Below are 25182 nucleotides of genomic sequence, written 5' to 3' on the forward strand. Positions count from 1 at the left end.
TTATATGCTTGCTAGTGGGAGGTACCTGTGATGGCTTTTCTTTGGAAATGTCAACTATCATTAATCAGTCACCAGTGGCAGGTACAGTAATTCTTGAAGAATTTTAACTTTGAACTACCATTTCTATGGAAATATGATATGTATCCTGCCCTGAAAGTCCCCTCTGGAGAATCAATAAAGGATTATCTTATTTTAAGAGTTAAGCAATCTTATCCATCAGGTTTGTCAAGTCAATGAGATTACCTTGTTTTGTGTGACTGTGTGGTTTTGTGTATTTCAGTTCTTATTCAGTGAATTGGAAAACAACTAGGAAAAATATCAATCTAGGTAATTTTCAGTCTTTTGTCGACTCACACAATTTAAGTGTAATATGACAAAGTGAATTTATTGACATAACTATTTTTAAGTCTAAGGTGCAAGTCATATTATCTCAAATATCATTTTGACCCAGTATAAAAATATCTTCCCCTTAAATTCTAGAACTTATAACATACATGTACAGTGGGAGCAAATAAGTATTTAGTCAGCCACTAATTGTGCAACTTCTCCCACTTGAAAATATTAGAGAGGCCTGTTATTGTCAACATGGTTAAACCTCAACCATGAAAGACAGAATGTGGAAAAAAAAAAACAATAAATCACATTGTTTGATTTTTAAAGAATTTACCGTAATTTCCGGACTATAAGCCGCTACTTTTTTCGTTCATTTTGAATCCTGCGGCTTATAGTCCAGTGCGGCTTAATTTGTTGATTTATTTGTGTTAATAGGCAACCCATGCCTCCTAGCATACATTGCAGCACTACAGATGTAAGTAACAATATTCAGCATGCATTGCAGCACTACAGATGTAAGTAACAATCAAAACTCATGTTCTTTGCTAATTATTTATTCATTTACTGTTCCAGTTGTTTCATTAATTGCTTGGTATGGTATTTGCTAACACTTTATTTGACAGCGGCGTCATAAGACTGTCATAAGACCATCATAATTATTACATGACACTATCATGGGCATTACTGAATGCTTATGACAGATGTCATTAAGTGTCATCCAGCAAATTATGTTACCAACTCCATTTACGTCCAGCTTGGATTTTTTACATCCATTCAAAAGTGAGATCATTTACTGAATAAAACCGAATGATAACTGGAACAGTAACTGAATAAATAATTAACAAAGAATATAAATTTTGATTGTTATATACATCTGTTGCGCTGCAATGCATGCTAGGAGGCATGATGGACAACAACAGTGTTGACAACATGTGGCATTAAAGGTTGACTGTCTCCCCCAAGGAAGCAGTGATGGCCAAATGAAGCTTCTTGAAGCAATGAAGCTTTGCAGCCAATTAGTTAAAAGCTTCATGGTGGCTCATTTGGTCTTCTGACCATCATATGATGCCGCTGTCTCTTGAAGTGTCACCGGCTAAATATATTTTGCTGTAAATATCCCATAATACAGTGAGGACAGCTGTGGCTTATAGTCCAGTGTGGCTTATCTATGAACAAATGCCATTTTCGTGTCACATTTGGTGTGGTGGTTGGCGGCTTATAGTCAGGTGTGCCTTATAGTGTGAAAATTACGGTATTTGCAAATCATGGTAGAAAATAAGTATTTGGTCAATACCAAAACTTCATCTCAATACTTTGGTATGTACCCTTTGTTGGCTTTCTGTAACTCTTCACAAGCTTTTCACACACTGTTGCTGGTATTTTGGCCGATTCCTCCATGCAGGACTCCTCTAGAGCAGTGATGATTTGGGGCTGTCGTTGGGCAACACGGACTTTCAACTCCCTCCTCAGATTTTCTATGGGGTTGAGACCTGGAGACTGGGTAGGCCACTCCAGGACCTTGAAATGCTTCTTACGAAGCCACTCCTTTGTTGCCCTGGCTGTATGTTTGGGATCATTGTCATGCTGAAAGACCCAGCCACGTCTCATCTTCAATGCTCTTGCTGACGGAAGGTGATTTTCACTCAAAATCTCTCAATACATGGCCCCATTCATTCTTTCCTTTACACAGATCAGTCATCCTGGTCCCTTTGCAGAAAACAGCCCCCAATAATGATGTTTCCACCCCCATGCTTCACAGTGGGTATGGTGCAATTCAGTATTCTTTTTCCTCCAAACAAGAAAACCTGTGTTTCAACCAAAAAGTTGTATTTTGGTTTCATCTGACCATAACACATTCTCCCAGTCCTCTTCTGGATCATCCAAATGCTCTCTAGCGAACCACAGAGTGGCCTGGACGTGTACTTTCTTCAGAAGGAGGACACGTCTGGCAGTGCAGGATTTGAGTCCCTGGCGGCGCATTGTGTTACTGATCGGGTCTGATCACGTCATTTTCAAAGTATTGGAATCGGCAAAACAATATCAGACATGCTTTTTTTTAATATATATATAATTTTTAATTGAATCATTTTGTAATTGTATTTAACGTTCCAGACATAATGTGTCACACTCATCCAGAGTCTTTAGTTTAGGCTTAAAGTAGGTTATCAAATTTATCGCATTAACGGCGGTAATTAATTTATAAAAAATTTATCACGTTAAAACATATAACGCAATTAACGCATGCGCTGCACGAGCCACTCACGCATTGTCGTGTTCAATCTTTAATGGCGCCGTTTTACCTATATATAGAGCTAAAAGGCAGCGTAAAATTTCAGTGAATTTTGGTAGCCTCTGGAGACTTTTTTTAATTGGCTAAAGCTTTACAATCCCTCTCCCAACGATTAGAAATATCGTGGGACGCAATGTGGGGAAGAAAGTCTTTTCTTTAACACCTTATGTTATTTGCCAACGCAGAGAAGATATATCAATTGGTAACACTACGCACAGTCATGGTTGCACTTCCCATCATGCATTGGGGCAGACCAGTTAAATGGCTACAGTATCATTTACTGAAAGCTCAACAAATACACTAGATGGCAATATTTAGTTACAATATACAAAGTCACATTTATCCTTTAAGAATTACAAGTCTTTCTATCCGTGGATCCCTCTCACAGAAAGAATGTTAATAATGTAAATGCCATCTTGAGGATTTATTGTCATAATAAACAAATACAGTACTTATGTACTGTACGTTGAATGTATATATTCGTCCGAGTTTTATTAATTTTTTTCTTAATGCATTGCCAAAATGTATATGATCAGGAAAAATTATCGGGAATGATTGGAATTGAATCGGGAGAAGAAAAAAAAAAAAAGGAGTCGGATCGGGAAATATCGGGATCGGCAGATACTCAAACTAAGACGATCGAGATCGGATCGGGAGCAAAAAAGCATGATCGGAACAACCCTATTAAAAAAGTTATGATTTGTTGTGTATAGTTATCAGAATAACTGTTAATATTACATTAATAGATGTGTTATTTAGCCAGTTGCTCTCAATTTTATTGTTGTTACTATAATGTATAATTTCTTAGGCTCGGGTGAGATCTCAGGAAACGCTGAAGTCAACATTTTGGTGAAGCAACTTCTTCCCTGACAGAATTCAAACCCTTATCTTGGAGGCGTTGAACTTGACGTGTGCCACGGTTCAATGGGCAACAACAAAAAGTGTGTCCTACCGGGAAATGACAAAGTTATGCAAACAGAGCATAAAAAAAGCATTTCTCAACTCTATGAGCTGGTGGGATCATGATGCATAGTGGAAAGGCAATCCAATGTATGCTGAACTCTTTGAGCTCGTGGTATCATAATGCATAGTGGAAAGGCAATCCAATGTAAACAGTGACAGCATCTAATCTTATGGGTTGAGCAACAACAGTAAGCATGTAATGGGTGTGAACAGTGCATGATATGGGGTAAAGCCTCTTCCAGTGAAAAACGTCAGCAGGTTATAGGTTTGAAATAAGCAGGACATTCTACATACAGTCATGTGAAAAAATTACCCTATGAAAGCCTGCGTGTTTTCTAACATTTGGTCATATGGATATTTAATATCAATTTTAACAATCTTGAAAGATTCAAGTGATAAAATCAAACAATTACAACTGAAAGAAAATATATTTAATAACTTTCTATAAAATGTAATTTTAAATAAATGCACTCTCTGTTGAGGAATAAATTAGGACACCCCCACATTCAATCCCACTCAAAATGACTGAGAGGGGTATCACATCAATTGCACATGATTATAACGTCATTACCCAGTGTTTTGAAGGAGGCTTGCCTTATTTAAACCTCACATTTATTTTGGTGTGCCCCTGACTGATGAAGTGAGAGAAAACACCATGGTGAGCTCAAAGGAGCTGTCTGAGGCCTTCAGAGAGAAGATTGTAGATGCTTATGAGTCTGGTAAGGTGTCAAGTTCAAAAATAGACCCTTAGGTAGACATTTGTAAAATTACCCAAAAATAAGGAGAGAAGACACTCAGTTTGCTTGGCCAAGGAGAGCAAAAGAGTGACTGGGCAGAGAAATGCGAGATTACGCTGTCCAGCCACCAAAATTGATCTAAAGAAAAACCCTCCTTGCTATTTTTATTTAGGGGTTTGTCCTAACACAAAAAGGGTGCCGCCCTGAGGGGGGGGGGGGGGGGGGGAGCAAGCTGGAGACACCCATGTGATTTTGGTTGGCTATGTGAGTATGTAGGAGGAACTAACTAAGTACACGTATGTAAGCAAAGGCACATGTGGTCAAAAATGGTCAAAATGACCCAGACACTTCAGTTATGCAACGCTGCGGCCATGGAAGATGTCCTCGAATGGAAAATTGTCCTCGAAGGTCCAGACGAAAGTCCAGACGCCAGGTGCTGAAGATGTCTCGGAAGGTCTAGTTACGCAATGATGCGGTCATGAAGCAAGGCAGTTGTCATCCCGACCCTCTTTACTCTTTGTAACACTTAAACATTATACTACAACCTAGTATAGCAAGCAATAATCATTTACTGCTTATATTAATAAGAAAAATATGGCAATATGTATTATTTATGGTATATATGAGCACAAGCAAATATTTAATCAATCAACCCTCGATAATTACCTCAAAAGATCTCAAAAGAATATAAAATCAGCCATTCCATCGTCCGGAAAATAGTCTACAAGTGATGGACATTCAAAACCACTGCCAAAATGCCCGGGTCTGGTTGTCCAAGCTAGTTCACCCCGAAAGCAGACCGCAGGATGCTAAAAGAAGTCTCCAAAAAGCTTAAAATGTCATCACGGGACCTACAGCAGGCTCTTGCTACTGTAGATGTAAAAGTGCATGCCTCTAAAATCAGAAACTTCACAAGTTTATCTAGCATTCTATTTTTATAAACTCTGCTTTTAAAATGTGCTGTAAGTCTAATGGGTTTTTATGTGAAAGAAACAAGTTGGTATCATCAGCAAACAAAATCATGTGTAGTATGTCAGAGGAATTAACAAGGTCATTAATATAGATAAGAAAAAGCAGTGGGCCCATAATTGAATCCTGGGGGACCCCATTTTTTATTCCCTTTTTTTTTGGGGGGGGGGGGGGGGGGGCTGAAATATGATTATTAATACTTATTTTCCACTATGATTTGCAAATAAATTTTTAAAAAATCAAACAATGTGATTTTCTGGGTTTTTCCCCCCCACATTCTGTCTCTCATGGTTGAGGTTTACCCATGTTGACAATTACAGGCCTCTCAAATATTTTCAAGTGGGAGAACCTGCACAATTAGTGGTTGACTAAATACTTACTTGCCCCACTGTATGTTCTCTAATTTGTATCATAAATGATAGATTCAGTATTACATGAAGTTCTTGTGGTAAAACAAATATAACTGAAGTGAGATTGAACACAATAAGGTTTTAAACAAAATGTTTTACTGCAATGAGGTCCAGAAATGCTTGTCTCAAATGTGATATATTTGGCAATAGTATAGTTATGTGCACTTTACACTTATTTTTGTTCGTTTACCGATGATAGGGTACTTGTTTATTTCCTTATTTTATATATATATATAAAAAAAAGTAAATGTTTGCGTTATCTTCAAAATATATTCCATTTCACTGTGTATAATATAAGTCATTTGTACTTATTTTTGTCTATGTATGTTACTTAAAAAAAAAAAAAACAATGTAAGCATTGACTGATATTATCATTATATTCAATTTTAATGTATTGTACATCCTATGTTGTTAAAGGGTACCACGGATAGAAAGACGTAGTTCTTAAAAAATAAATGTAAGTACAAGTTATACTAATTTATGATTAAAGCCCCTCTAAATGTTTTAGTTTTAATAAAATTTGCATGAGATGGCGCCGGTGTATGTTGACGTGGCTTGCCGTCTCCCACTGTTTGTGTTTTTGTTGTTTTTGTCTTTTTTAATCTCGACCGTCAGTTCGGTTTTTATTTATGATCGCCAAACGCTGTTAGATCTTCGCCCTGCTGCCAAGGATTTGGTGAAGGGCGACCACGAATGTTTTAAGACGTATCGGCCATTCCAACAGCCGGACTCGCTACCTGTCCACCTTTGCTGTACTTCCGCTCCCCTCCCTTGGTCTACACGCCGACGCCGCCGACGGGGAAAACGTGGCGGTCAGCTGGCGAGATTCAAGCTCTTTTTTGCTCGAACATTCGTGGCACGCCGGAGGAGAAGCGGAGCAGTGCCTGGCCTCTTTCTGCACCCGCGATCACTGGATTTGGTGGACGCCTGCCTGGTGTACGTCGCCGGCTCGGCCGGAGTGGCTCGCCCCGGCACCTGTTCCCCACGCCCCCGCTGGCGAGGTGCAAATCCCCAGCATTTGCGGGCCCTGCCTCGTGCGCCCCGAGCAAGCCCCCCAACGGCCAGGTTCGCCCTAGTCAACGCGAGATCACTGAGCAACAAAACTTTCATTTTAAAGGATTTCTTTACATCGAACTCCCTGGATTTTTTATGTGTGACGGAGACATGGCTGAGCACCGGTGAGTACTCTTCTCTCGCCGAGCTGTTACCACCGGAATGCTGCTATTTTAACTCGCCGCGAGCTGAGGGTCGAAAAGGAGGTGGAGTAGCAGTTGTTTTTAAAGATTCTTTTAAAAGCCGGCCGATCAGCCTGCAAGCACCCTGCGTGACTTTTGAGCACTGCCTGTTCGAAATTGGTCGCAGGCACGCTGTACTGTGCGCTGTCATTTACCGACCACCCAAGTACAACAAGGATTTTTTAAGTGACTTTGCTGAATTCTTGGCTGAAATTTTACCAAAATATGGTCGTGTCCTCATTTTAACATTCATGTCTGTTGCCCTGATGAGCCAATCTCCGGCAGCTTCTTAAATGTTATTGACTCTTTTAATCTTGTCCAATCGGTGGTCGGACCTACCCATCAACTCGGCCACACGCTTGATTTGGTGCTATCGCATGGGTTGTGTGTGTCCAATCTGAACATTCATGATGCAGTATTTTCAGACCACATGCCCATTGTATTTGACGTTCCTATTCGGCGGGAAGCTAAACTTTGCGCACCCCCAAAACGCTGTCGCACATTTCACTCCTCCTCTCCAGCTCTTTTCTCATCGACTTTTTTGGATATAAGCAACGATCTCCCTCATTCACCCGAGAGTTTAAATACTGACGAGCTGGTTGCTTCTTTTAATACTGTCTGCTTACGAACATTGGACACGATCGCTCCCCTAAAAAATCGGCACGTCAAACCAGCATCGGAGCCCTGGCTTAATGACGTCACTCGCGCCGCCAGACGAGAGTGCAGGAGAGCGGAGCGCTCTTGGAAAAAGGACAAGCTGCACGTTTCCTGGGAGATCCTAAAAGACTGCTTGGTGAAATATCAGAAGACTGTGAAAGCTGAGAAGCACAAGTACCTATCGGAAATTATTGCTAGTAGTAATAATCCCCGTGCTCTCTTCAAAACTATCAATTCTGTCCTCGATGCTCCAATTTCCCTAGATCCTGATGCATCAAATGAAAAATGTGACCGCTTTCTTCAATTCTTTATTGACAGAGTTGCTACAACTAGAGCCTCTATTTCACCATTTTGCAATGATCCCTCCGTTCCCATGCGCTGTTCATCTGTTTTCGCCCAGTTTGAGCAAGTTTCTTCTTCTTTGGTCGAAAACATTGTTAGTAATATAAAGCCCTCCGGTTCCCCCTCCGATGTAATTCCCCCTCGCTTATTTAAAGAGGTTTTTGACATCATTGCTCCACACGTCTTAAAAATTATTAACTGTAGTCTCCTTACTGGCACATTGCCATGTGACTTTAAGCATGCAGTAGTAGAACCTTTATTGAAGAAAAGAGGCCTAGACTCCACCCTCTGTTCAAATTTTAGGCCCATTTCTCATCTTCCATACATCTCTAAAATACTAGAAAAGGTTATCTATAGTCAGCTGCTACCATTCCTTGAAGAAAACCAGATTTCGGAACCATTCCAGTCTGGTTTTAAATCCCTCCACAGCACTGAGTCGGCACTTTTAAGAGTATCAAATGATATACTTCTGGCAACAGACTCTGGCAAGTTTGTTGTCTTAGTTCTTTTAGATTTATCTGCAGCATTTGATACCGTAGACCATCAGATTTTAATTTCTCGTCTTGAACACAGTGTGGGTATTCAAGGTGTCGCTCTTGAATGGTTTAAGTCTTACCTAAATGAACGGAGTTTTTGTGTGAAAATGGGCAATTTCATGTCCAAAAAGGCATCGCTTCCACATGGGGTTCCCCAGGGATCTGTTCTCGGCCCTCTTTTATTTTCACTTTATTTATTGCCTCTTGGTTCTGTTTTTAGAAAACATGGTGTTTCATTTCATTTGTATGCTGATGACTGTCAGATCTATTTTCCATTGGCGCAGAATGGCACTTTCTGTCAACTTATTGAATGCCTCAACGATATAAAGTCGTGGCTCTCATGTAATTTTTTAAGTTTGAATGACAGTAAGTCTGAAGTCATGGTGTTTAAACCGAGTAGCCAGGCCTCTCTGAATGTTGACCTCGGTTCATTGTCTCCGTTTCTTAAGAATTATGTCAAAAATCTAGGGGTCCAATTTGATGCTGATTTTAAATTTGAGAAGCAGATTTCTTGTGTTGTTCGGGACTGTTTTTATCAGCTTCGCCAGATTGCTAAGGTGAAATCTATTGTTTCACGCTCTGATATGGAAAAATTGATTCATGCTTTTGTCACAACTCGGCTGGATTACGGTAATTCTTTGTATGCAGGTGTCGGTCAGGCGGCACTGGCCCGTCTGCAACTTGTACAAAACTCTGCTGCTCGACTCCTAACTAGAACCCGCAGGCGTGAACATATCACCCCAATTTTAACATCTCTTCACTGGCTCCCGGTACATTACCGAATACATTTTTAGATATTATTATTTGTTTTTAAATGTTTGAATAATCTTGCGCCGCCATATTTGTCAGAGCTGCTTCAGCCTTACAGTCCAACCAGAACCCTCAGATCAGCTGACCACCTGCTTCTAGTAGTCCCAAGATCAAGGCTGAAGCTTAGGGGTGACCGTGCATTTGCGGTGATGGCGCCCAGGCTGTGGAACCAATTACCACTTACTATTAGACAGGCCCCCTCACTTACGGATTTTAAATCACGTCTTAAAACATTTTATTTTTCTTCAGCTTTTAATGTGCAATGACAGTTTACGACCTCGTCTTTTATTTATTTTATTTTATGTGTTTGTTTTATCTTTCAAAGTTGACTTATTTTGCTGTGTTTTGCTATGTAAAGCACTTTGGTCTCCTTGGCGGATTTTTAAATGTGCTATACAAATAAAGTTGATTGATTGATTGATTGAAAATTTGTAAAATTATTTTAACTAGTAGGTCGCCATTGTTGTTGATGTCGCAAGGCTGTGACGTCATACGGGTACACTGCCGGACTTCCACAGTGTCACTCATTACATAAACATGTTGTCAGTCCTGCCCTTCGAATTTGAACCTGAGTGCAATATTAATGAGAAGGACACCCCTGTCAATATTTCACCAAACAAGCAGCCAAAGCAAAATGAACAGGAAAGACTGGATGAGACAAGCGGTGTACATGTGTCAAGTTCGTTAGTGACAGCACTCTCCTTCTCTAGCTCAGGAGAGCAGTGTTGGGAATAACGCCGCCATAAATAACGTTGTTACATAACGTCGTTATTTTTTTCAGTAATGGGGTAATCTAACTAAGTATTTTTCCGCCGTTACAACGCCGTTACCGTTACTGACAGTCAAAAGCGGTGCGTTACTTAATCTGAATAAATTGAAGAAACTACCAGCCGTAGCGAGTCTACTCTGCACTGTTTATTTGTCATCCAAGACTTGGGGTGCGTTCAGGTTCGAGAACAGCGCACGTACTTCTTATGACTCCAGGCTTTTTGTCCCTGCTCATTTAATTAGACAATGCTTTCCAAAGCTTGCCAATGTTTGTGTTTGCTACACCTGAATGCTAGCCTCGTTCCCATCCCCCACTGTCAGCCAGCAAGAATGCTGCTTCAATCTTGAGGACGGCAGACGCTTTGAGGGTGAAAGGAGCAGTAGGGGGACGAGGCTACCTGAATGCACCCCCTGGATAGATGCGATGGAAGTGATTGTGATTGGCTGAGGGTTAGAGTCATGTGTCATGCAAAACCAATCAGAGCAGGTGTTTTCACACACAAACCGGAACAGCGCGTGCGGCAAACACACACACGCAAATGCGGAGGGATATGATGGCAGAGGATTCAGAGGACATTTTGTCCTTTACGAGGTGGAGATATAAACATTATTTGAAGTTGGTCGAAATTAAAGGAACGAATGTGCATGTAAAGTGTAATTTATGTCCCGGGGCAAAGCTTTTGTCAACATCTGTGGTAAGCAATTCAAATCTGTTTATTTTTGTTGCACTTCAAGTGTAGGATAAATCTGTTGCTGGTGAGGTGCAATAAATATGACAAGGTTCTATAACACAACTACTTGTCTGTTCTTATCTATACAACTGACTCGAATACTGCTCAGAAAATTTCAAATTCTTCGACATACAACAACTTCTTTTAAAAGTAACGGAAATAGTTACTTTCCCTGGTAACTAGTTACTTTTACTATAGAGTAATTCAGTTACTAACTCAGTTACTTTTTGGAAGAAGTGGTGAGTAACTATAACTACCGTAATTTCTGGACTATAAGGCGCACCTGACTATAAGCCGCCAGCCACCAAATTTGACATGAAAACGGCATTTGTTCATAGATAAGCCACACTGGACCATAAGCCGCAGTTGTCCTCATTGTATTATGGGATATTTACACCAAAAGATATTAACTGGTAACACTTCATTTGACAATGGCACCATAAGACTGTCATCAGACCAAATGAACCACCATTAAGCTTTGAACCAATTGGCTGCAAAGCCTTATTGTCACTAAAAGCTTCATTTGGCCATCACTGCTTCCTTGGGGTAGACAGTCAACCTCTGCTGTCACCTGCTCTCAACACTGCTGTCATCCAACATTCCTCCTAGCATGCATGGCGGCGCTACAGATGTAAATAACAGTCATGGTCTGTGCTAATTATTTCTTCAGTTACTGTTCCAGTTGTTTCATTAATTGCTAGTTATGGTATTTGGTAACAATTTATTGGATAGTGGTGCCATAATACTGTCATAAGACAGTCATTATTATTACATGACACTGTCATAAGCATTAATGAATGCTTATAATAGATGTCGGTTAGTGTCATCCAGCAAATTATCTCACTTTTGAATGGACGTAAAAGATCTGAGCTGGACATAAATGGATTTAGTGACATAATATGCCACATGACACATATTGACATCTGTTATAAGCATTCAGTAATGCCCATTATAGTGTCATGTCATAATTATGATGTTCTTATGACAGTCTTATGATGCCACTGTTAAATAAAGTGTTACCTATTAACCCAAATAAATCAACAAATAAGCCACGCTGGACTATAAACCGCAGGATTCAAAATGAGGGGGAAAAGTAGCGGCTTATAGTCCGAAAATTAGGGTAATGACTTTTTTAAAGTAACGTGCCCAACACTGCAGGAGAGTGATGTAAAAAAAATGTTTGTAGATCTTCAAGGTAAACTGTTGTGTGATCCAACTTATTCCAATAGTATTATGGGGATAGTTAGCATCCAGAGCTGTCGTGGTCAAGTCCACCTCCTGCGTAGTAAAAGCCGAGCTCACGCTAGGCGCTAGCGCTAATGAACAGCTACATCGCTGCCATCTAATTGCTGCATGAATTCAGACTTGGGAGACTTGACAGTTCAGACCGCCGTCACATTCTGGAATAATTTGGCCCAGATCAGATTTAAACCACATACGAAGGTGACCCAGATAGGATTTGAAATTGTCCACTTCTATGCGACTTGTCACGTTCAGACCGTCAAATTAATGCCTGACTCAAGTCGGAAAAACACGTAAAAATCAGATTCGTGCATCAAGACCTGCCGTATGAACCTAGCTTTACTTGAGTAATGTTATTTAGAAGTAATGCTAATATTACTTGATTAAATTTTTTGGCTACTTTACCCACCTCTGCCCATTGTATGACCACCACATTAACTGTAGTGATAATACCTTAGCTACATGGTACAGCCTGTTTCAATATGTTGTATCAACTTATAGAAATGCTGGCTAAGTATGCAGGGGCAAGCCATAATATTAAAATAAAAAACTGTTAATTACAATGTTGATACCAGAAAATATGTGAAAGGGACATTGTTCTCTTCCATCTTGTTCATCAAAGGGGCTCGATAATATAACTGATACAGTGCCCTCCATAATTATTGGCACCCCTGAAAAAGATGTGTTTTTTAGCTTCTAATATTTTTTTTAATTCAAATAATATGGGACCTTAATGGAAAAAAAGAGAAAAATCCAACCTTCAGTACAAGTGCATTCATTCAGTGGGGAAAAAAATCCCACATAAAGAAAAATTTATTTGACATCAAATAATGTATGTCACAATTATTAGCACACCTGGTGTTAATACTTTGTACAACCCCCTTTCGCAAACAAAACAAGGTCTGGGGACTGAGATGGCCATGGGAGGAGCTTGATTTTGTGTCTGGTGAACCATTTCTGTGTAGATTTGGCCATATGTTTGGGGTCATTGTCTTGCTGAAAGACCCAGTGACGACCCATCTTCAGCTTTCAGGCAGAGAGCAACAGATTTTGATATAAAATGTCCTGGTATTTCAAAGCATTCATGATGCCATGCACCCTAACAAGGTTCCCAGGGCCTTTGGAAGCGAAACAGCCCAACAGCATCACTGACCCACCCCCATACTTCACAGTGGGTATGAGGTGCTTTTCAGCATGCGCATCTTTCGTGGCACGCCAGACCCACTTAGAGTGTTTGTTGCCAAAAAGCTCAATCTTGGTCTCATCTGACCAAAGCACATGGTCCCAGTTGAAGCCTGGGACCGTGTGTATTTTTGTGTGAGACCAAGATTGAGCTTTTTGGCAACAAACACTCTAAGTGGGTCTGGCGTGCCACGAAAGATGCGCATGCTGATTTAAGCAGCAGCGTCCTGAGGGCGTCAAGAAAAATATTCAAATAATATTTGATGATAGCAGTATTCAAAAAATTAAACAAAATAACAACAAAACGTTTCATAATAAGTCTTTAAATAATAATGAAATCATTTTTCTGGTGTGCCTTCTGACCGTTTCACTTTTTCCTGTGATGCGATCATATCACCACAGACCAGAGGTTGCGCTAGACATTTTCGTTGTCTGTCAATTTGACTGACAGGGTCATAAAAATCCGGTCATAATCTATTTTTACCCGTCACTTAGATTTTTTAAATGATAATGATGACATATTCAATTGTATTTAATTTTCATTCATTTTTAATTAATATTGTAACGCTTGCTTGGCGGCAAAAAATTAGACACGGAAGTCGTGGTATTTTTCACCCTCTTTTTACTCTGCTTACCGCCAACAACACAAACAAAACAACAACTCCGCCCCCAAAGGAAAAGAGGCAACTATATAGACCCCAATCATCAACGTCACACAATGATCTTAATTGTGGTTGTCAGCCCAAAATCTTCTAAATATATATTAAATGCATCTTACCAGATATAAAATGACTACTTCATAGTCTGTGGTGATCGTTTGGTGCCCAGATTTCTTGTCGAATTACAGCAGTCCATCTCGCTCTCCTCTTCGGCTCTCTCAGAATACGGTAGAACTTCAAGTCTCTCCGTCTATCTTCTCTGTTACTGCAACCAACCGCCACACACGCCTTCACCATTTTGATTATTAATGTTAACAAGCAGAAAAACACGCCGTAATAGGAGGCATGTACGTAGCGGTAATGTGTAAACACGACGAGCTGACGGAAAATATGGCGGCTCCAGTCAGGGGGGCGGAGTTGTGACGTCATGTGATTGGGGTCTATACACAGGCGGCAATCTAGTCCACCAATTGGATGACGCGCTGGTACACCGGGTGCACCAATAAGAACCTCGCGTTGATGTGTCAATCACGGTGCCACCGCCAGACCCCAGTGACGCTACAATATTCTGACAGAATAGCCAACTACGTCATGCATTAAGGGAGACAATAGCTAATTAATATGCTCACTCGCCACCCTGTGGTCTGGGGTGTGAATTGCAACCTGTCAAAATGACGGACGGACTTCAGTTTTTTCCGTCACTGTTTTAAAAACCGGTCAACGACGGAAAATATTCGGTTAACGCGACCCCTGCCACAGACCCTAGTCTCCCTCACCACCCAGCAGACGAGCAAGCTACCTGAAGGTGCTATTTTCAGCCTCCGCAATTAAGCGACGTTACGGTGACAAGTCAACGTCATGAAAAGACAAAAGCCCTCTAGGTCAGAAGAAAAAGAAAGAAGAGACCATAAACGTGAAGAAAAACAGAGGTTTGTTGTGATGATTTTTTTCAACAGCATAAGCACGTAGACTTAGCGCAACTGCAAGCTAGCGGTTGTTTAAATAGAGTTTATAAATGACTTAGTGCTAAAGCAAAATTATACTGTATCATTAGCCAGGTTGTTGTTTTAGAAATATTTTCAGTATTCAGCCAGCTGTGGATTAGTTTCAGTTAAATTTACTCCCCTTCCAATTTTTGAGAAATTTGGACAAAGTCTGTGGGGGACTAAAATTGTCTTGCTTACTTTCATGTGATGTGAACCACTTTTACCTTGTGTTAAATTGTGCTTTTCAAATAAATTTGCCTTGCCTAAAAGTGCCTAGGTTAATTAAATAAACACACCATTAAATATTCAGTTAATAATTTCAAAGTTCTGTGGTATGGGGGACTAGAAGTGACATGGATTAAAATGCAAACATTTGTTTTGAAATGTGTCATTCATTCATTAAAACGGCGATCACGTTCATGTAAAAAAAAAAATCAATTTATTTATTTTGCTATCATATATCATTTAATTCATTATTATTGGATAGTCCTGTGCAGTTGCAGTGCTTCAAGAATTTATTTTCTTTCAACTACGCCCATCAAAGATAGCCACCGGATCCAATAGAGAGGTACAGTAGGCTGCAAGAATTTAGGCGCTATTATGGTTATGTCATGCTGGTTTCACAATCAGCAGCTATTTAACGAATATAATGTAACATTCCACTTTCTTCTCTTTGTAGATGCTCTTCTGAAATATTTTCCTTCTACCTCTGTACATCCTGGGCCATCTTTTACAGCGAACTTATCCACATCAGCACCAAGTCCAAGCCCACCAAGTCCATGAAAGAAGTACACCTTCCGAAACAACTGTCATATGAAAGCGCAATAGATGCTTTTGCATCAGTGAAGACAAGGTGAGTAAGGTTGTAGGTCAAGGTGAAAACAAAAAGTTGCATTTTAAAGTGTTCTGTGTGTCTTTATATAGGTTTGTGTTGGTGGCTGTTGAAGGGAAAAGGTACCGTCATCGCACACACCATACAATTGTTTGCATTAGTCTAACACAGGGGTTTTCAACCCAGTCCTCAAGGCACACTGTGGGTCCTGGTTTTTGTTCCAGCCGATCCAGCAGAGACAGTTGAACCAATGAGGCTTCTGCTAAAACAAGCCACACCTGACTGCAATCAACTGATTGCACTTGTAAAACACCAGATTGGGGAAAAAGTGTTGTCATCTTGTTTGGTAAGAATGAAATCCTGCACCCACAGTGTGCCTTAGTGGAATAGGTTGGGAACCCCTGGTCTAACACATTCATCTAACTATTGTTTAAGCAGACTCCACTACATGCCCTTTGAACCTGTAAAGTGAATCACCTTATCCGGGCTAAGGAGGGGGAGATGAGAAAAATGGTACAGTTTCTCGTAGGGTTAGGGTTAGGGTTCATATTTACGGTAGGACTGCACTATAATATAAAATAAATGGCACACCATAGTTTAATGAGAAGAAATAGAAGAGATACACAATGCCGTCTTATCACAGAAGCCCAACGCGTGCGTCACGAACAAGATTGCTGAGAGAGCTGATTGCAAGAGTCAAACTCCAAGGACAAAGCGCTTTGTCCTAAAACAAGTACAGCCAGCCCGGAGAACAAAGTTGATAGCGGGCGTCCCATCCGCGCACGGACCTAAGCCGCCCAAAACCGGCCACAGAGGGGAAGACCCAAAAGCAACGCCCAGACACACCTTCGGACACACCTTCGGCATGGCCCGCTTCACCACGGACTTTAAAAACATTGGACACTTAGATAAAACAGATTTTTGCTGCTCAGAAACATGTAGCCTTGTTTTGGATCCAGAATTGTCCCTCCGTCGTCTGTTTTTGCCTTGTTTTTTACCATTGTCAACGAATAAATTGTCAACCTGCTTTCAGCGAGTCTTTTTCAAACTTTTGGAACATGGAGTCAGTACAAAGGGTTAATGTAAGAGAGAACGCGCGAAGTTCAGCCTTCCCGGTCGGCGCGCGCGGAGGCAGCATCGGCAGAGCGGCACTTTGTTCAGCTGTCGCTGTTTTCCGTGCGCCTTGGCCGGGGGGGCGAATTTCAACAGTGTTAATCATATTGTAATGACAATTGTAATTTATTTAATACATTTGTTTTTGAAGTGTTTTTTTTATTGGTGCTTTTGAATAGTTGTCAGAGCATTTTTCTTTTAATTTCTTCACTTGTTCGTTGTCTTTTTTATATCATAAATTACAAAGAGATCACATGCTTTTTCAGTGTGAGTGTTTAAATATATGTGGTGAATATAGGGTGGGGGGCGCCAACAAATGTGTTGCCTAGGGAATCAAATTGATCAGGAACGGCCCTGAACTTACCTTTCACACACATGTGGAAAAATTGTATTTTGAAAAGAGAATGAATCCAAGAGGTGATATGCAGTAAACAAATATTGCTTTTGTTAAATAATCAGATTTAAAAAGCATAAAACCTTTCAACTTTTATTTGAACATCATCCAATCATTTAAATAACCCACAGCTCCACTCCACCCCCTTAACACGTAAAGCAATTCAAGAGGAAAATGCAGATAAAATGTTTGACTGACATATTTTTATGAGCTCTATCATTCAGTTAATGCCAAAACTCTTGCAATTTAAAAGATCAAAAGTTGCTATATGAATATGTTACCAGTAAAATTAGCAAATGATAAAATTAGCAAATGGTAATCATACTACAGCTCAGGGGTTCCCGTTGTTGCATTTTTTTTGTCACATTATATGTACACAGTAGACATACAGTGATCCCTCGCAACGTCGCGGTTCAAACTTCGCACCCTCAAGGCCGAGTTATACTTCCGCGTCAGACCTGCGCCGTCAAGGAAGACCCGAGTTACGACCCTGCGCCGTAGCCTAACGCGCGCCTCTCGAATATTCTAACCTTCGCGTCGCGTAGACGCGTATGACTTGGCAGAAACGGACTGTGATTGGTCCGCTCAGACTGTTGTATCCGGTTTAGCGCGAAATCACCGCCATTGTAGAATAGAATCAAACATTATTTTCTACACGCAAAAATGGACCAAGCCGACGGGAGTATCATAGAAGAGCAAGTCTCGTCAAGACATTATTGTGATTGCCGAATGGCAAGGTCGGCGATTGAAAAAAAATAAATAAAAATGAAGAACCACCAAGACGTGTGTGTTCGGAGTCGAGTGGCCACACGAAGCGGTGACCCAGTCGGCCAAAAACTGCCAACTTTTTATCACTTTATGTCGTGTCGTGTTTTTGGTTGGTGTACTTCATCAGTTATTGTGTACATATGTTTGCTGTGAGTCTGTGACTTATTTACGTGTCACTCTTCAAGTATATGAAGAATGAAGCACAGATTTGGTGTCAAAAGAGTTGATCTTTAATTTTCAATAACAGACAGTTCACACACGGTACATCATCATTGACTGAGAGTGCCTCGGTGCTTTTTATGATAACGTGAAAATCAAGGCTCCCAACGCAGTTTGGTAAGTTCCATAGATGCCAGAAATCTGCTATGGCTTCCCACTGGCTAGTTGTAGGACACGGCAAACAAATCGGGCTTTGCAGACCTTGAACGCAGTGCTCGACGCCAGTTTGAAGCTAGCCGCCACAGCTAGCTCTCTCCACCCGAGTCTAAAACTCTCTATGCGGCATCAAAAGTCAGCCAGCCCGCCTCGAAACCGTGTTCTGCGTCGCCTGCCCCTCAACATTTGTATGTTCAATATTTATTCAGTGTTGATGAGCAGAATATTTACTTTCAAGAGTTCCATCTTGCATCTTTTATTTTTTCTCCGACTAGCGGAAGTCAACAAGCATGCCCCAAAACCGTACAAAAATAATGCCACACCCCTCTAGTGGCTTGGCGGTGAATTACAGAGCAACGCGTTCCCTCACCATAGCGTAGAACTATCGAATGTCGAATGACGCCGTAGTCGCTATGCTGTCACCGCAACGCGGGAGTATAACTCAGGCTTCAGTCCATCGGGGATTTTTTTTCAATTAAAAAAAAAAAAAATACAGATGAGCTGTCCCGAGCCGATCGCGTAGTCTCACTCTCGCTCCCAACCCCCCCACCTCCCTCCCCCTGCACTTTTTTCATCAGACAGTGTACTCTGGAGTTGCTTATAAAAGTTAAGTTCAAACAACAATCATAAGGTAGACATTTATAATATTACCCAAAATAAGGAGACAAGGCACTCAGTTTTTGTGAACTTGCGCTAGGAGAGTGGGAGGGACTAGACAGTGAAATGCTAGATTACACTATACAGTCACCAAAATTGCTCTAACCTGAACCCTCCCGCGCCCTTTCTTTTTATTTGGGGGTTGGCCCTAGCAACAGATGGGTATCTCCCTAAAAGGTAAGGGGAAGCAAGCTGGCGACACCCCTTGGACTTGTTTGGCTATGTGTGTGCATGTAGGTGGAATTATATACATGTGTGCTAATACATTTCATGAAGCAATGGCGTCTAGATAAAATGCAACAACAAATATGATTTCTTAAATGTGCCAGACAGTTTAATTTCTAATGTCTGCGGCTTGTCCTGGAAGTTGACCTGTGGAACCCAGGCCGGTTTAAACCGGTTTGAATGACAAAGCAGTTTTCATCATGATTCAAACATGTTTAAAGTAAAGTAATCAAACACAATAATATCTCCTTATTGCAGTTAATCATAAAGCATTCTATTCGAGCAATTGATCAATACCTGAACTTTAATGTAAGCATTCATTATATTGTAGGCATCCATTAGCAATAGTAAATATTTAATAAACCTTTTTAATGATTATCTTAACAGTTAATGATGATTGACAGATGTTTGTGTTTGATGTTGCCAGAGACACTAACTTCAAAAGCTCCGCATACGTCAATCATGGTTTAACTTGTTAAATAGTTGCTGTGGCAACTCATTGGTGTTAAGTGAGCAGCTTGAGCGGATTTGAGTGGACTCACTCAATAAAGCATTTAATAAAGCCAAGCATTTTCCTACTTTATTATATTAGTTTAAATATAATTTGATGGGACAGTAACATGTTGAAAACTTATCATAATTATTACATTTAAAGTGCATAAAACCATTTATTAAAATACATATGTATACAATGGTATGAAAAAGTATCTTAACCTTTTGGAATTTCTCACATTTCTGCATAAAATCACCATCACATGTGATCTGATCTTTGTCAAAATCACACAGATGAAATAACAGTGTCTGCTTTACATAAAACCAACCAAACATTTATAGGTTTTCATATTTTAATGAGGATAGCATGCAAACAATGACAGAAGGGGGGGAAATAAGTACGTTAAGCCTCTGCCTAAGGAGACTTAAGAGCAATTGAAACCAATTTTTACCAAACAATTTAAGTCAGGTGTGGGCCCAATCAGTGATGAGTGGTTTAAAGCTGCCCTGACCACTATTAAACACACACCTGGGAAGAATTGTCTTGATGAGAGGCATTGTCTGATGTGCTTCATGGCTCAGTTAAAAGAGCTGTCTGAACACCTGCGATCAAGGATTGATTAAAATATTAAATGTGATGGTTCACTTATTTTCCCCAAATGAAAAGCTATAAATGTTTGGGTGGTTTTAGTTAAAGCAGTTTTATCATCTGTGTGATTTTGACAAAGATCAGATCACATTTGATGGGGATTTTATGCAGAAATTTGAGAAATTCCAAAAGGTTCAGAAACTTTTTTATACCACTGTATACATTTTTTTAGCTATACTTTGAAAAAAAAAAAAGTGAAAAAATTGGGGCTCTCAAAATTATCGCGTTAACGCATGGTAATTATTTTTTAAAATTAATCACGTTAAAATATTTGACGCAATTAACGCACATGTCCCGCTCAGACAGTATTCTGTCTTTTGGTAAGTTTTACAGCAAGGCTTTTGTGCTGTCTAACAGCGAACTCTTGTGGTCGCTTTGCGACATCGTTTATTTTTTTCTTGCCAGTTCAATATGGCTGCACGACGTCTCGGGCTGACGCCTACGTTGTGATGTTGTGCTTATATGATCCTTGGACAAGATTTGTCCGTAAGTATGGTTGTTGTAAAGAATGTACATATTATGTTAGTAAGCGAAATGTTCTATTTTTTGTATGAGACACTTTTTGTTTATGTTTAGTGAACCTGTATAGCGTGCTAAGCTAACGTTGTTGCTAATGCAATGCTTGTGTACTTTTTTTTTGTGTAGTTTTACGACGGTCTAAAGAGGACAATGGTTTTAGGCTATTTTATTAATAAATCAGATGAAAAAGGAAGAAGTCTGATTATTAAGGTGTCGTTCACTAGCCGTCTAGCTTTGGAAAAAGTAGACGCTTCGGAGTGAGGACAGCATGGACAGATTTAAATGACAGTAGAGTGAAATGCCCACTAAAGTCCTTATGTACTGTACAAATACTTGTTCTCCCCACTGTATATATCCATCTTGTGTCTTGTCTTTCCATCCAAACAATTTATTTTACAGAATATATATATAATTTACAGAAAAATATGGCATATTTTATAGATGGTTTGAATTGCGATTAATTACGATTAATTAATTTTTAAGCTGTAATTAACTCGATTAAAAATTTTAATAGTTTGACAGCCCTAGAAAAAATATGTCTCATATGTATCTGTTTCCTATGTTAAATCTGAAAGAATACATTGAACATACACAAAATATATATGGCGGAAAACACAGACAAGACTGAAAAAGCAGTTTCTGCTCTTGCACTCCTCTTTAAAAGAAACTGCTGTATTTTAAGCCAAAACAACTGTTGTGTTTGACAGAACAATATGTCTATATGCTGCCATAGCAGATTCATGGTGCACTAAGCCTCCGAACTATTTTTAATTTGTACGTTTTACCCTGAAAACCCCCATTTACAGACGTCGCTCAACCTCTTTTGTTTCAACCAAGCCATAAAAAGATGGCAAGTAATTTTATTTTTTATTCAAAATGTCTGTCATTTTTAGCTTTGAACCATTAATTGATGTCTAATATTTAGTTTAAAAGAAAAAAGAAGCGTCTTAAAAAAATGATTCACTCGCATATTTTAAACTTTTTAAACAAATTACGTCACAAAGACAAATTTGGCGTCTGTAAAAAAGTCATGGATATCTACCTCATAACTAGCACTTAAATTTTTTTATTGTTTTTTTTTGTAACTGTCGCATTTTCCCCAAATGTTAGATGATAAATAATCGATCTAAACAAAAAGAAAAGAAAAATAACATTTAAAAGGGTAACTATAGGAAAAAGAAAATCTCAACCACTCCTTGTTGTCTGCAATTTTTGCATCGCGACCCTTGTCATATTACCGTGTTTCACCCATGAAATAGAAAACGAGGGATCACTGTATATCCCTTTTGTGATGTTTAGATGGACACACTGTTCTCTATGTTCTTTGGATCAAGGTAAGTGTAAGGGATGTCTAGGTTTTTGTTTCTCAGGTTTATTGCATCTGACAGCTCATCAAGTTCCTTTTTGAAAACCTTAAGCAGCTCACAGGGGGTCTCTTCGGAGAAATGGTCTTCTGGGTATACTCCGAGGGGGACCTGTTGACAAAAAATAGCCGTCTTTATATACTACAGTAGTTTTCTGTAATTAACCAATTCTCGAAAAGTTCAGGTCGCATGGGAGTTTTGCCAACCAGTTTTCATGTACTTCCTCGACTACACGACTGTGTTCCTTGCAGCGTTCTGAGAGGGTGCTCCAGGACTACAGTGCCTTGCAAAAGTATTCGGCCCCCTTGAACCTTGCAACCTTTCGCCACATTTCAGGCTTCAAACGTAAAGATTTAAAATTTTAATTTTTTTGTCAAGAATCAACAACAAGTGGGACACAATCGTGAAGTGGAACAACATTTATTGGATAATTTCAACTTTTTTAACAAATAAAAACCTGAAAAGTGGGGCGTGCAATATTATTCGGCCCCCTTGAGTTAATACTTTGTAGCGCCACCTTTTGCTCCAATTATAGCTGCAAGTCGCTTGGGGTATGTTTCTATCAGTTTTGCACATCGAGAGACTGACATTCCTGCCCATTCTTCCTTGCAAAACAGCTCGAGCTCAGTGAAGTTGGATGGAGAGTGTTTGTGAACAGCAGTCTTCAGCTCTTTCCACAGATTCTCGATTGGTTTCAGGTCTGGACTTTGACTTGGCCATTCTAACACCTGGATATGTTTATTTTTGAACCATTCCATTGTAGATTTGGCTTTATGTTTTGGATCATTGTCCTGTTGGAAGATAAATCTCCGTCCCAGTCTCAGGTCTTGTGCTGATACCAACAGGTTTTCTTCCAGAATGTTCCTGTATTTGGCAGCATCCATCTTCCCGTCAATTTTAACCATCTTCCCTGTCCCTGCTGAAGAAAAGCAGGCCCAAACCATGATGCTGCCACCACCATGTTTGACAGTGGGGATGGTGTGTTCAGGGTGATGAGCTGTGTTGCTTTTACGCCAAACATATCGTTTTGCATTGTGGCCAAAAAGTTCAATTTTGGTTTCATCTGACCAGAGCACCTTCATTCACATGTTTGGTGTGGCTTGTGGCAAACTTTAAACAAGACTTTTTATGGATATCTTTGAGGAATGGCTTTCTTCTTGCCACTCTTCCATAAAGGCCAGATTTGTGCAGTGTACGACTGATTGTTGTCCTATGGACAGACTCTCCCACCTCAGCTCTAGATCTCTGCAGTTCATCCAGAGTGATCATGGGCCTCTTGGCTGCATCTCTGATCAGTTTTCTCCTTGTTTGAGAAGAAAGTTTGGAAGGATGGCCGGGTCTTGGTAGATTTGCAGTGGTCTGATGCTCCTTCCATTTCAATATGATGGCTTGCACTGTGCTCCTTGAGATGTTTAAAGCTTGGGAAATCTTTTTGTATCCAAATCCGGCTTTAAACTTCTCCACAACAGTATCTCGGACCTGCCTGGTGTGTTCCTTGGTTTTCATAATGCTCTCTGCACTTTAAACAGAACCCTGAGACTATCACAGAGCAGGTGCATTTATACGGAGACTTGATTACACACAGGTGGATTCTATTTATCATCCTCGGTCATTTAGGACAACATTGGATCATTCAGAGATCCTCACTGAACTTCTGGAGTGAGTTTGCTGCACTGAAAGTAAAGGGGCCGAATAATATTGCACGCCCCACTTTTCAGTTTTTTATTTGTTAAAAAAGTTTAAATTATCCAATAAATGTTGTTCCACTTCACGATTGTGTCCCACTTGTTGTTGATTCTTGACAAAAAAATTAAATTTCATATCTTTATGTTTGAAGCCTGAAATGTGGCGAAAGGTTGCAAGATTCAAGGGGGCCGAATACTTTTGCAAGGCACTGTATATTACATGCCTTTAGTTCCTTTGCAATTGAAGTAGTAGCTCAATAAGGGAACTTTTTTAATACATAAAATGAAACGCTTTCTACAGTTGAGAGATTAGTTGACCCAATTTCAATTCTATAAACAAACATTACATCTGTTTGGAGGAGCGCTTTTCAAACTAAAAGGTAATGGTGCTGGAGTGTCACTCGAACATGTTCTTAAAGGGTATGACAACACCTGGGGAGATGCTAATATTCCATCATTTATCCATAAACGCATGCCTTTTGGATTCATATCATGCCACTTCGTGTAATTAAACACATCGCAACACCAAGAAAATGATAGAAATTTGGATCGATTGTCGAGCTAAAATGACCGGTGCCCGAGATACCGGAAATCTAGCATATAAGGCTCGAGCGTTTACGTCACAGCAACACGGGATCATGCGAGATTTGCGACAACGCAGCCATATTGGAAGCACGTCTGCATCATTGGACTTTTAAACTTAAAACGGCAAATACGATTCAACTACGAGTGCCAAAGATGGAAAAAAGTAAGGAAAACTTGCCAGTTCGATACAGAGACAAACTTGTTACCACGGCGAAGGACAGATATGTGAGCAAACATAAGGATGTGAACTAGGGGTGTGACAAAATATCGAAATGGTGATTTATCGTGATACTTTGTATCCCAAAAGGTTATCGATATGCTCCTACCAAGAATCGATATATCGTTTTAAAAAGGTGTCAATGTTTAATAAAAATGAAAAAAGGGACCAACAAGTTGCTACCAAAATCTTCCACCATAATAGTGTCTCAGGTAACTCTAAAGCTGCCATTGACGGTGCTCGACGCCCAATCCATTTAGGCTGGGAACGTTCGTTCATTCGAAATAGGGCTGCAGGTATCGATTATTGTAGTAGTCGATCAATCGATGAACTATTTAATTCGAATAATCGAGTCATCGGATAAGGAACATAAAAAATTGAAATACCCGAGTTGAGCCTCAAACGGTATAAAAAATAAGGATCTATGTACAACAAAAGAAGAGTTGGCTAACTTACA

General features: G+C 39.9%; 1 protein-coding gene across 1 annotated transcript in view; it reads right to left on the bottom strand.

The window, feature by feature from the left end:
* Positions 1-19020: 19020 nt before the first annotated feature.
* Positions 19021-25182, bottom strand: part of LOC130921066 (polyunsaturated fatty acid lipoxygenase ALOX15B-like) — a 30209-nt gene continuing 24047 nt past the window's right edge. The window contains exon 14 of the mRNA XM_057844704.1: positions 19021-22349. Within this exon, the coding sequence (XP_057700687.1) occupies positions 22170-22349 (180 nt within the window). The 3' untranslated portion in view covers positions 19021-22169. The remainder of the gene's footprint in view (positions 22350-25182) is intronic.

The sequence above is a fragment of the Corythoichthys intestinalis genome, chromosome 8 (genome assembly GCF_030265065.1).
Source record: "Corythoichthys intestinalis isolate RoL2023-P3 chromosome 8, ASM3026506v1, whole genome shotgun sequence".
NCBI classification, from domain to species: Eukaryota; Metazoa; Chordata; class Actinopteri; order Syngnathiformes; family Syngnathidae; genus Corythoichthys; species Corythoichthys intestinalis.